The sequence below is a fragment of the Danio rerio genome, chromosome 19, assembly GCF_052040795.2.
Source record: "Danio rerio strain M-AB ecotype USA chromosome 19, GRCz13ab, whole genome shotgun sequence".
Lineage (NCBI taxonomy): Eukaryota > Metazoa > Chordata > Actinopteri > Cypriniformes > Danionidae > Danio > Danio rerio.
In genome coordinates, this window is record NC_141039.2 from 22122263 (window position 1) to 22135426 (window position 13164).

Below are 13164 nucleotides of genomic sequence, written 5' to 3' on the forward strand. Positions count from 1 at the left end.
TTTTCAGTGTTGTCCTGCACCCTGGGGGAGGGAAGCTGATTCGGTGTCCGGAAAAAAGGAGGGCAAAAGCAAGAGCCTTTATTCTCTGTGTGTTTACATAGTTTAATGGATGAATGAATACTAGAAACTCATAGACCGCTAAAATATTGGAGGGAATGTGGAGATATTAAAAAATATATATTTTTATTGCTTTCTTACTTACATTTATGAAAAACAGAAGTTTTTTTTTTTTTTTTTTTTTTTTTTTACATATAGACTTTTTATAATTCAAAAAATAACCAAATAAACTATTTCTCATCTCGCGCGCACGGATCTGCTTGGACAACACTGGAATACATCATATCCGGTCGGCAGGTCGCATACGGTCTAGTCGCAGGAGTTCAAATATTTCAACGGATCCGCAGCTCAAATCGGATCCGAATTTTCCGCATACAGAGATGATCGGAACTCAACGCAGCTCCTGGACTGCTCTCCATTGGAAATGAATGACTTCCGGTCTGTTGCTGGTCGTTTGTCGTGTGCAGTGGAAAGGAGGCTTCACACTTCAGAGCACAGCTTCTTCCTGACATGATTCAACCATGATCTGCTACAGTGTATGTCTTCTTTTTCTGCGCAGTGTTTGCGCAGGGATGGGAGGGTTCATTATTCCCAGGTCTGCGCGGTCAACAAATGGGCGGGGCTTGAGTTCTGTATCAATGTCACACTGACCACTACTTGTCAACTCTATTATAGATTAATCAATAGTTTTAAACATGCACTTTCAGATTTAAACTTTAGCTGGATATTTCACTTCACTTAGAGCTGTGTTACATAGTACATGTAGGATCATAAAAAACCCATAATAGCCCCCCATCTTTAAAAAAAAAAAAGTTGATACCTATACCTCCAAACATGACTGACTTTCTTATGTAAAAGACTAAATGAAATTTTTGTAAAATATAAAACAGATTTAGTGCTTAAAGAAACAGTTCATCCAAAACTGAAAATTCTGTCATCATTTACTACCTTCCAGTAGTTTCAAACTGGGTTGATATTTTTTTCTGGTAAACACAAAAGATGATGTTGTGAAGACTGTTGAACATCAGTAGCCATTGACTTACATTGACCACAGGTCATGGAGTTTCTTGAAATGCATGGAATTTTTTAGGGCTAGTCCAGACATTGAAAGTCAGGGTATGTTTTATGATTTGTATATATAAATAGTACTTGAGTATTTAAAGTTTTTAATTGATGTAAAAGAATCATTTAAAGTATTAATTATTGTTGTGTTATAGTTATAATCAAATCAAAATGAATAACTTTTCATATATAACATCTCTTCAATTAAATAAGGCATTTCCAGGTCTGCTTTGCTGTAGTGTTTAAAATCTATTTTCTCTTTTGTCTGCTTAGTGCTAATTAGTCGTGGAAATGCAGCTTTTTAGTCAGTAAAAGTCATAGAAATTTTACAATTTTGCTTTGAGTGATAACATTTTACATAGTAGTTTTTTTTTTTCTCTCAATGTGAAAGTCCACTGATAGTAGTTTGTAACATTCTTTGAAAGATATACTAATGTGTTTAACAGACAAAACAGTGTGAAAGTACACTTTAATGTGAATGATTAGAAAATTTATTTAAGCCATTAATTTTACTGAACTGTACTTAACTGCAAAATATATTTACAAACAAGAATCTTGACTGTATAAATTGGGGTTGTGTTTGCTAAAGCAAAGCCTTTGTACAACCTCTGTGCTAAAAACCATCTTGATAATGTTTTTGCAAAATAAATTCAATAATAAAGCTTAACATACTTATCAGCTGCTGTTGTATAAGGCTGATTTTATTCTGCACAAACAACCAAATGGATGTACATCCAAGCTATTTGAATAGAATAGACTTTATTTGTCATTGCACATAGAAGTACAACAAAACATTTGGTTACCCAGTCAAATTTATGCTCTCACACAGCTTTATTTTCCACAAAATTTAATTATTAGACACAGTATTGGTCTGAACTGTAACTGTTTACTAGATCTTTAATTAAACCAAATGCTTGCAGACAGAATAAAATACAGAAGGCAGCCTACATTCGTCTACTTAGTACTAATATTATTGTTTAGTCACAAGATGGCGTGAAACGGTAAAAAACAGCGATGTAACATTCAAGATGATTTGTAGTACCTGGTTAAACCCAGGTTTTAGTGTTACGTTTGTTATCTAAGAATGATAGTCCTTGAATGTCATGATTGGCCAATCAGAGTCAAGAATTCCAGAGAGCCTTATAATAATAATTGTGATTATTAACCATCACTATACAGTCCTATGTTTAACCATATATCCTCCTCTTGTGGGTTTGCAGGTTTATATAGCAGCATTTGCTATTTCTGCCTATGCATGCTCGTTCACTAGAGCAGGAGGAAAACCATTTAATCCTATATTGGGAGAAACATTCGAGTGTATGCGGGCAGATAAGGGCTTCCGCTTCATTGCTGAACAAGTAAGTGCACATAAAAAAAAAATAAAAAATTCTATATCTAAACAAAAGGCTATGCACTTACATGCACTGTTACATTGTGTGCTTTAGGTCAGTCACCATCCACCTGTGTCTGCTTGCCACTGCGAGTCTAAAAGCTACACGTTTTGGCAAGGTAAGTGATGCGCATTTTGTCAGTGGCAAATCTTTAAGCATTTAGCAGGATTTGGATGTGCATTTTTCTGCTTTTCTTCATTAGATATGCGCTGGAAGAATAAGTTTTGGGGAAAATCGATGGAGATTGTTCCCATGGGAGTCACTCATTTAGAGTTGCCAGGGTAAGTTCATTCTATTTTGAATTACTCTGCTTCCCATTTCGCTTCCATTACATCATGTGTTGTCTCACACTATCACTTGCTCATTCTCAGTTTTGGGGATCGTTATGAGTGGAGTAAGGTCACTTCATGCATTCATAACATTCTGAGTGGTCAGCGCTGGATCGAGCACTATGGGGAAATGTCAATTAAACACTCGAACACTACTGGAGATGTCAGTCATTGCAAAATCACATTTCTTAAGGTGAGACCATTAGGACATGCAAAACTCAAAGAACCAAGTCATACCACATTGACGCGATTTTCTTAATTTCACATATCTGTTTCAAAAGATTTCATAAGGACAAAATTTACTAGTACAACTAATGCAATCTTTTTATAATCTACATAAAGTTAAAATAACTTTAGCCATATTTTTAAACTAAATTTTGTTAAAATATAACAGTTAAAGTGATAGTACACACAAAAACAAACATTCTCTCACCATTTAGTGCTGCCTTACCTTCATGAGTTTCATATTTTCTGTTGAATGCAAATGAAGATACTTTGAAGAATGTTGAAATCCTGTAATCATTGACTCTCATAGTAGGAAAAACTACTCCATTTAAAAGATGGTATTATTTACAGAAATGTAAATCTAATGCATTTGTTCAAAATGCATTGTCTCGAGGAGCAAGATAAGTAAAAATATAGATAATATGCACTATAGTGGCGGGGAGTGGTGACTTTTTTGACCAGGTATGTAATGTATTAGACCTGTTTCCCACTGGATATTTTAGCACCTTATGTTTATAGTGCCATCCATGTTAACAGACAACATTCTTTACAATGCATGCAAAGATGGTGCAGTAGTTTGTAACAGGGCCGAGTCGAATTGGCAGTGTATATTTGTGCTGCACAATTAATGCTGAATTAAAGCCCCGGGGCAGTGTTCTTAGTCAAATAAAATACTAATTATACTAAAATGCATGAAAACGTTATTGCCAGGATATTTTGTCCATACAGTTTTAGTAGTGAAAAAGTAAAATTCTATTAACAAGTACTTAATCCTCATATTGTTCTAAACCTCTGAGATCTCCTTTCATTTTCTGAACACAAATTAAGGTTTTTGTGGTAAAATCAGAACTCTCTGATCTTCCATAAACGACAGTCTTGAAGGTACCAAAAAATTCTAGTCAAAGTTGTCCATGTGTCTTCAGTATTTTTATACAGGTGGATTCAAAAGGAATACCACAACTTTGAAAATCTGTATTCAATTAAAGAAACATGATGGAACCTTGGGTAATTAATCAATGTGAAGTGTACTTAACTTTTTTCAGTAAAAAACAAGTTCATAGATCTTTAATATGACCCCCTCCAGACACTCGAGTGACTTCAGCCTGCCACTCGAACTCGTTCCACACTCTCTGTAGCATCTCTGGTATAACAGTTAATCCTTCTTTTAGTTCCTCGGTGTGAAACTTCAGAGCTTCCTTAAATTGATGACAAATCTTCCTTGTAGAGTTTTCAATTTTTTTTTTAAAAATGTGGTATTCTTTTTAAATCATCCTGTATTATAAATCCACGAGAATACATTTGTGCTCAAATAAAAGAACAATTATGATTAAGTTTTTCTCCTAAGTGTCAGTATAGGGTGCGTGTTCACAAGTACTGTACACTGGTGTATTCCATACTCACATGCAACTTTCTCTGTTTAAAATATAATTTATAAATTGAAATAAATTGTGAGAGAGGAACATTGTTGCATCACAGCTGAGCATTTTGCCTAGCATTAAATCAAATCACATGCCTGATTATGGGGTGAACACCGGAAATAGGTGACACAGTGGATGAGAATGTTTAATCAGTACACAACCTTTTGCTGTGCTTGTGCTTCCAGTGTGAAACTGTTATGAGATATGTCAATGAGAAACGCCATGGAAGTCAAATTATCAAAACAAGGCTGTTGCCAGGAACTACCACTAGGTGGCAGTGTCTTCCTGTGTACCTCAAAGCATAAAAAATGCCCTCTTAAATGTTTGTTTCAATTAGATTTATTTATGAGTGTTACCAAATATTGTTTAACTTGAACAAATATGGTTTCAGTGGACTTTCAAAATTCAATTTTCATTTTGTTTGAAAACGTTTTATCCTTTATTCATATTTATGTTTATACAACAATGTTTTCTTTGATTTCTGAAGAAATGTTTTCGATTTTCTTTGAACATTCTAACTTTTAAAAATGGGATTTGACATGCAAGTTTTTGAATATGATACCATTAGTCTCCATGTTATCCATGCATAATCGCATGCATTTATGATTGTTATGACAGTTATGTGTGTTATGATCTACAACAAAAGCAAAAGGTGTCAGAGTTTTTGTGGATTTTCTTACTTGGATGCCTCTTTAACTGACACACATTAGCAGGAAAATATCATTTGATAATAATTTGATATATTTTATTGCCTTCATTTTATAATATTAACTTTAAATTTCCTTGTCAAGTAAGATGTAAAATATAGTACAATTAATTAGCCAGGTCCAAAATGTATTCTCTAATGGCCTCACTTGAACTCCTACAGTGTTATGTCTTTGCACTTAAAAAAATCAAATGAAATATGGCACTAAGCCTGCCTTTTGTTCTGTGAATTAACTGGGCTGCATGGTACTAATATTTAGTGAAGATTTATTCAGGTATTACTTGAAAACCGCATATTAAAAACAGGTAGTTTAGATTGAAGCATCAATATTATATCATCAAATTCAGTTAAAATAGAGAACTATTGTGGGGAATTAATTCCACTTGTGTGTGTTTGCGTCTGTGTTTGTCTTGCCACATGTTCTGCATTCATTTTATGAATGGTTTGTGTATATATCCTGTTTTTAAACAGATGATTAACTTTCATACCATCTTTATATTCAGTCAAGGTCTGGGGGTCTGAATGCTAATGAGGTAGAGGGTCTGGTTACTGATTTGGAGGGGCGTATCATTCACTCCTTGTTTGGCAAGTGGAACGAGGCCTTGTATCTGGGCAAACCGCCTTCAGCAACGTGCATCTGGAGAGCAAGTGAGTTTCAGTAACTGTTTAACTGTATTTAAATGGTCTAAACATTATGGCTGATTATGATTGTCATTTTTTAAGCAAATGTTATGTATATGTAGAAGAATTCAAATGATATATATATATATATATATATATATATATATATATATATATATATATATATATATATATATATATATATATATATATATGTGAATTATTTCAATTTCATTTGATTTTATCTTTTTTTAAATAAAGTAAATACAAATTGATTGCAAATTCAATCTCTGCATGTGTTGGGCACTTATAGAACATCAGCATTTTCTTGGTTAGCACTGTAAACAAAGAAGCTCCACTGGTAGTGGTCAAGCAGTGTAAAGAAAATCTAAAAAAATAAAGTACCATCTGGACTTTTCTGAAGACAGAGGGTTTGCACTGCCATTCAGTATTTTAGGATATTTATCAACAGTTCCATGCATCAGGAACAGTGAGGTTTTACCATTTAGTTATTTTCAATTTAACAATAAGCCACACATAGGACAAAATCAACAAGTAAACTGAATGAAGCCCATGTATAGCACATCAATGATCAGTCATTGCTAGTGTTCTCTGTGCTGCTTGTAGAACAGTATGTCTGTTAGTTTATCTCGTCTCCCATCTCTGGCCAATGTTAAAGGGATTGTTCATCTAAAACTGAAAACGTAGTTATTTCCCATCAGGCCATTGAAGATCGAAATGATGTTTTCAGTAGAACTTTAAATGAATGAAATGGCATTAACGCACACCTTTAGAGTTATTTACCGTTGGACTCTCATGTTTAGGCATGGTTCAAGTTTCAAAAATGGTGTAACAGAAGAAGCAATTTTTGGAAAAGAAGCACTCAGTACGTAACCAGTGCGAGAGTTAACCTATCACACTAAGAATTAGTTACAAAAAGTGTTATTTTGGGTGTGAGGGAACAATTTAGCCTTAGTTTAGCTGTTGTTTAGCCATAGTTTAAATTTAGCAGTTGACCAATGATGCACTGAACTTTCTAATTACACCAGTGACATCGGATGCTCTAGAGACCAACCTAGACTAATCATACTGATGTAATTGTTTGCATCAAAGAGTTAAGATTACAAAGTTGTTTGCCTGTTTTATTTAAAGCATTATCAAAAAATGTACTCTGATGTATTTCAGAAGATTCGGCACTTGCACACTTTTGACTTTGTAGATCCTGCCATAGCACTCTAGGCAGTTTTTTTTTTTTTTTTTTTTTTTTTTTTGGAGAGAATTTGCAGGTTTGGCATGCTGTCCCGGGAAAGAACCTTGAGCTTGGAAATAAGTGAGCTCAGGAGGGATCCTGCCAGGTGTGTTAGCATATAAGGGGGTAGGAGATCAGGTAGGTCTCGAAAGCTCCACCTAGTAAAAAAGGAACAGGAGGAGATGGGGTGGAAAGGGGGATTCTTCCAAAATGAAGATAAGGAAGTAGGGTAAAATCAGTCTATTTATTGTAGGCCTTGATCAATCTGATTGGAATAATGCGGACTACGAATGAGAGACCAGTTGAGATCAATCATATTACATTCCCCTCTCGAAATTAGTTTAAAAACATGACTTCATCTTGTGTGACTCTTGAACAAATAATGAATTTAAGTCTGTTTAACTGACTACATTTTTATTAAACAATACTTTTGATGCAGTAAAAGGAAATTAGTGAATCTGAAAATTCACTTTTTAACTTTAAGTTCATCTGTGGCTAAAAACACTTGCTCATATTCAATACCTAACTTGCGAATGTTGACCTCAGGGGGCGCTAATACAGCACTGTTTTTGTTCATGTATCTCAATATAGATCCTATGCCTGAGAACCATGAGCAGTACTATGGATTCACCCAGTTTGCAATTCAATTAAATGAATTGGAGGATGGTTTAAAGCCACTGTTGCCCCCAACAGACACCCGTTTTAGGCCGGACCAAAGGTACACACACATTTCAAACCATTTCAAGTATGTTTTCCCCAAGTAACCTCTTCTAAAAGCCAATTTTGCATGCCATCGGCTGTTTATTGGCCCACTTTTGATTAGATTACTTGAAGAGGGTGATGTTGCCGGAGCAGAAGAACAGAAAGAAAGAATTGAAGTCCTTCAGAGAGAGAGGAGGAGAGTCCTGCAAGAAAATAACATGACCCACTCCCCCCGATTTTTCAAGTAAGTGACTGTGTTTTGAACACAGACGTGGTTGTTTTTGCATTCAAGTTTTCATCACGAGTTTCTGTCTGTAATGCAGTTTTGTTAATTCAATCAGGCGTGCTAAAGACGACACATGGGTGAGCAATGGCACATATTGGGAGCTCAGGAAGGATCCTGGATTCAGCAAATTAGAATTCCCTGTACTCTGGTGACCAACAGTCCATGCTTTTTTTGTATATATTATCTAGTGCAATCTTGTTAACAGTGTGGGCTTTATGTGTACTGTGCATATGTTGATGTTTTTGTATTGGTATTTATCTTTGTTAAATGTAAACATTTATGGCATTATATAGAAAATATCTTTAGAAACACATTTATGTCTTGACAAACTGCCTTGCAAATGCACTGACCAATAACTTTCATAAGTGCCTGGATGTAATTAGTGTTTCCATTCAAAGTCTTTCTGTTATTCTTGTTTCTATCCAATAATCAAAAAAATTACGTTAAAGAAATTGCCTTTACTGAATCTAAATAATATAAATATTAATAATTAGTAATATTAATAATATCTCATTTCTGTCATGTTAAAAGCATTAGGCATTTAAATTTCAATGTGGTAGTGTGTGTTGTGCTGCCCTTCAATTTTATTTAATCAGCACAAAATATTTTATAAAGTCAAATTATTACAGGAATGAGAATTTAAGGCGCATAATTGTCATAAAAGTGAATCTTGGTCTTAAAATAGAGTTTATGCAAAATATAATTCCTTATTTATATACATGTTAAAAAATAATTGATTTTGAGTGCAATGTTGGACTGAATTTTATATGACATTCACATTAGGTAAGTTTGTATATAAATGTTTGAACACCAAAGTTTTGACTCAGTTGTTGACTCCAACAATTCACTCAGTCGTAATTATGGAATATAGGATCCATGAATATATTTGAAAATAGATTTATTTTTCCTTAAAGGGACGATGATAATAGAAAATGTAATAATATATGAAAAGAAATTGTCAAACATATCAAAAAAAGATTGCACATTTTTTGTGTATGTATGTGGAAAGCGACAGTCTATATGCGCTCACGTGCTGTTCCTGTTACACTTGATAACTGCGGTCCTGTTTCTGGTTGTGGTGTTTTTTGAAATATGATAAACACAACATTACTTTCTTTAGTTGGGTACACACTTGAACTTTACACAGATGGGCACTGTTGCTTTCAGAAGATTAAGGACAGGTTACATCAGTATACGACTGACCATATGTTGGGTTTGAGCAATAAATAATGTGCACAATTCAAAGAATGTTTCCTTGTTTTTTTAATTATACGAAGGCTTTTGAATAGTCACTTATTGTTTGAATCGAATGACATGTTATTACTGTATGTTTTTTAGTTTAATAGACTAAAATGCGGGTATTTGTTAACATTCATTTTCTTTTCGGCTTACTCCCTTTATTAATCTGGGGTCGCCACAGCGGAATGAACCGCCAACTTATCCAGCATATGTTTTACACAGCGGATGACCTTCCAGCTGCAACCCATCTCTGGGAAACATCCATACACACTCATTTTCACACGTACACTGTGAACAATTTAGCCTACCCAATTCACCTGTACTGCATGTCTTTGGACTGTGGGGGAAACCGGAGCACCCGGAGGAAACCCACAGGGAGAACATGCAAACTCCACACAGAAATGCTAACTGACCCAGCCGAGGCTTGAACCAGCGACCTTCTTGCTGTGAGGCGACAGCCCTACCTACTACACCACTGCATCGCCCCCTATTTGTTAACATGCTTGACAAAAAACATTTCTGAGAAGAATTCTTTAAGATATAGTTCATCAAAAAAATCTAAATTCTGTCATCATTTACTCACAGTTCATTTGTTTCAAACCAGTTTGCCTTTATTTTTTCTGCTGAACCCACAAGAAGATATTTTGAAGAATGCTAGGAACCCGTAACCAATGACTCTTTGTTTCATAGTATTTGTTCTTCCTATGAAAGTCAGTGGTTACTGGTTTTCACATTTTTTCAAAAAATATATTCTTTAGTGTTCAACAAAATAAAGAAAAATAAAGGTTTCGAAGCATGTTTATTACTGAATGGTTGGTGGGATTATTTAACATTAGGACGACTTTTTAATAGTGATCATTTTCATTCAGGGATTTATTTTATTTTTTTTGTAGTGGAGGACCTTTCGTAAAGACGAACAAACACTATGAAAGTTATTGGTGCTATCTTGACAAATTGCCATTGCTATGTACTCCATGTTTGACTCTCTAAACTAAATTATGAATCCGAGTTCCAGCCTCACCAAAAAAAGCTAAATAATAGAACGCACTTTACACAATTAAAAAAAAGAAAAAGGTTTGTTCAAGTGGGTAGCCTGACCACAGGTTCCCTACTCATAAGAATGTAAATTCCCACTTAAGCTAAGATCTTACTCAGAGTTATTTTGGTTGAAAGTCATGCAGTCTTCATTTGGGCTTTTCCCCTCACTCAAAGCTGGTAAAATAAAGTTTTAAAAAACAAAGACAAATTATAGCTAAATAAAATGATATATTTTAAGATTCTCCACAGCTGTATTACTAGTAATTTTGAAATATTTTTTTGGTTTAAATTAGATGTTCACATTGAAAAGTTTAAAAAATTTTTTTGACTTAATAACTGAAATAATCACATATAATTATAATCCCCTTAAAAATATTAAAAACATATACTCACTAAAATAGCATAGGACATAATTTAAATTTTTATTTATTCATCTAACTTAAGACACAGAATCCCCAAAAATGAACTTCGACCCTATAACGGCCATATAACTGCTTTAAAACACTGCAGGTGTCAAAAGACAAAGGAGGATGGGCTGTCCCCTCTCTAAAAGATTATTATATAGCAGCACAAATTAGGACTGTAATAAACTGGTGTGACCCACACTATCATGCCCATAGAAAAATATAGAAAACTTTATATTTAAAAATACCCCTGTTTAAGCCATATTAATAGAGAAAACATACAAAAATATATATAGAACAAATAGAAGACCTATGGAACAAAAACTTTAAATGTCTGAACATAAGTGATAAAAGAATTAAGCTTGCTGAAATATTGTACAATTTAAAAAAGAATTGCTTATAATTCAGATTTTACACCAAACAGATTAGGTAACAGATTTAAATTATGGGCAAACAAGGGAATCTCCTCCTTTAGTACCATCGTTAAAAAAGGAGAAATTTTAAGCTTTCAGCAATTAAAGGAGAATTTTCTACTTGAAAATCAAGATTTTTATAGGTATCTACAGGTGCAAAATTATTATGATCAGAGAATAAAAAAAATTAAAGACAATCAGAATCCATTGATAGATCTAATAAAAAAACACACACATTAGGTATAAAGTACAAAATAGCCTCACTGATATATAAGAGTCTGAGAAGTATAAAAACACATTCCCTAAATTACTTAAAAGAAAAATGAGAGACAGAAAGTGGAATAACCTTTACTGATGAAGAGTGGACAAATATATGGGAATTTCAATGGAAATCAACAAGTTCATTAAACTGGAAACAATACTGTTGGAAAAAACATTATTAGATATTTCAAAACACCAGTGCTAACAGCCAAATATACCAACAAGTCTCCAAAACGTTGCCGTAACTGCTGATGCAAAAAAAGCAAACCATTATTATATATTTTGGAAATGTATATTCTAGAATATTGTAAAGAAATACAAGAGGCTCTTGAACTTATATTTGAAATAGATATACCTCTAGAAAGTAAATTGTTATATTTTGGCTGTGTGGATCCAGATACAGTAACAACAGACAATAAATTATGCATGCTCTCATGGCTGCCAGCAAAAAAGCGACCAACCCTATGTAATTGGATAGATGCTTGAGATCTACACAATGGGAAAAAAAATCACTTTTGTTGTCAACTTGAAGGATATATTCCTGGGAAAATGGAGGAAATGGGTTAAATATATTTTAGTAAGAAGACCTGACTTTGTTATAAACAAATAGAAGATGTTGGCCTGATAGATAAATATTTACTAATGTGTGTACATATGGTTATACATATTCATATTGTACTGTGTGACATTTAAATGTAATGAAGATGGTCAGTTAAGATTATTCTGGAAGGAATTATATTATGACATGGGTTCTCACCCTGGATGTAAATAGAGCTTTAATTTTTATGTATTAATTTTTATTTTTTCTCTTTATGCTGTTTTTCATTTTATAATTTACAAAGTTTGCACAACAAACATAAAGAAAATTATTGACTGCATTTGTTTGAATATTGTTGTGGACCATGAGAAGGCTTGAAGTCAAAGTCCTGGACCTGGCTTTGTAACTATTACTTTTAGAAAAACTATAAAAGTAATTAATTGTTTATGGTAATTCTATAGCTGCTGTGGTAATACAACACCTATAGTGATACCCATAACTGTACTATGCTTTCTACAAACATAGTTCACCACAATTCATTGTATAGTAAAAACTAAAGTATACGGTACATCACATCTCAGTATTCTGCAACGTGTTAACAATACTAAATGTAATAAATACTATTTTATACACATACAGTACACTTTCTATATGGTCAAAAAATCATGGTATTTACAACAGTAAATAAAACTAATTTGCAAGTCAGAATTGTCAGATAAAAGCATCAGTTTTTAAACTAGTCTATTTTTATTCTTTTGTCATGTTTATAGATTGAGAGCATGACATGCATTTAAATGTCGCAAATGCCTGTATTCATTATGATAATTACCCGAGGAGTTTGAAGGTTTTATTAAATTTACTTGACTTGGTAGAAATGACAATAAATGAGATGATCCTCCCACCCATTGATTTATTTATTTACTTATTTTTTCAAATTACATACCTGATTGCATTTATTTATTTATTTTTCTCTCCAAAGGGGTGAAATAAAATAAGAAATATGTTGGTTAGTTAGGAGAAAACTATGCTTGAAAGTCCAGTCTATCACATCTCACAAGAATACCAACAAAAAAGTTACTCCCCTACACGACGACCACATGCACTACAATAGTGAAAGCATATGCTTGTGTTCAGTTGTATTTAATGCGGGCAGGTTTTACTTCCCTTCCGTTGTGCCATATACTGCACAATAAAGGTTAGTATTATGATAACCAAAGCTGTTCAT

At 33.6% G+C, this 13164-nt stretch overlaps 1 protein-coding gene across 1 annotated transcript in view; it reads left to right on the forward strand.

Annotated features, from left to right (window-relative positions):
- The window catches only part of osbpl3a (oxysterol binding protein-like 3a), a 104997-nt gene extending 96525 nt beyond the window's left edge, over positions 1-8472 (forward strand). The window contains 1 exon segment of the mRNA NM_001004646.1: positions 8102-8472. Coding sequence (NP_001004646.1) covers positions 8102-8198 — 97 coding nt within the window. The 3' untranslated portion in view covers positions 8199-8472.
- Positions 8473-13164: the final 4692 nt, after the last annotated feature.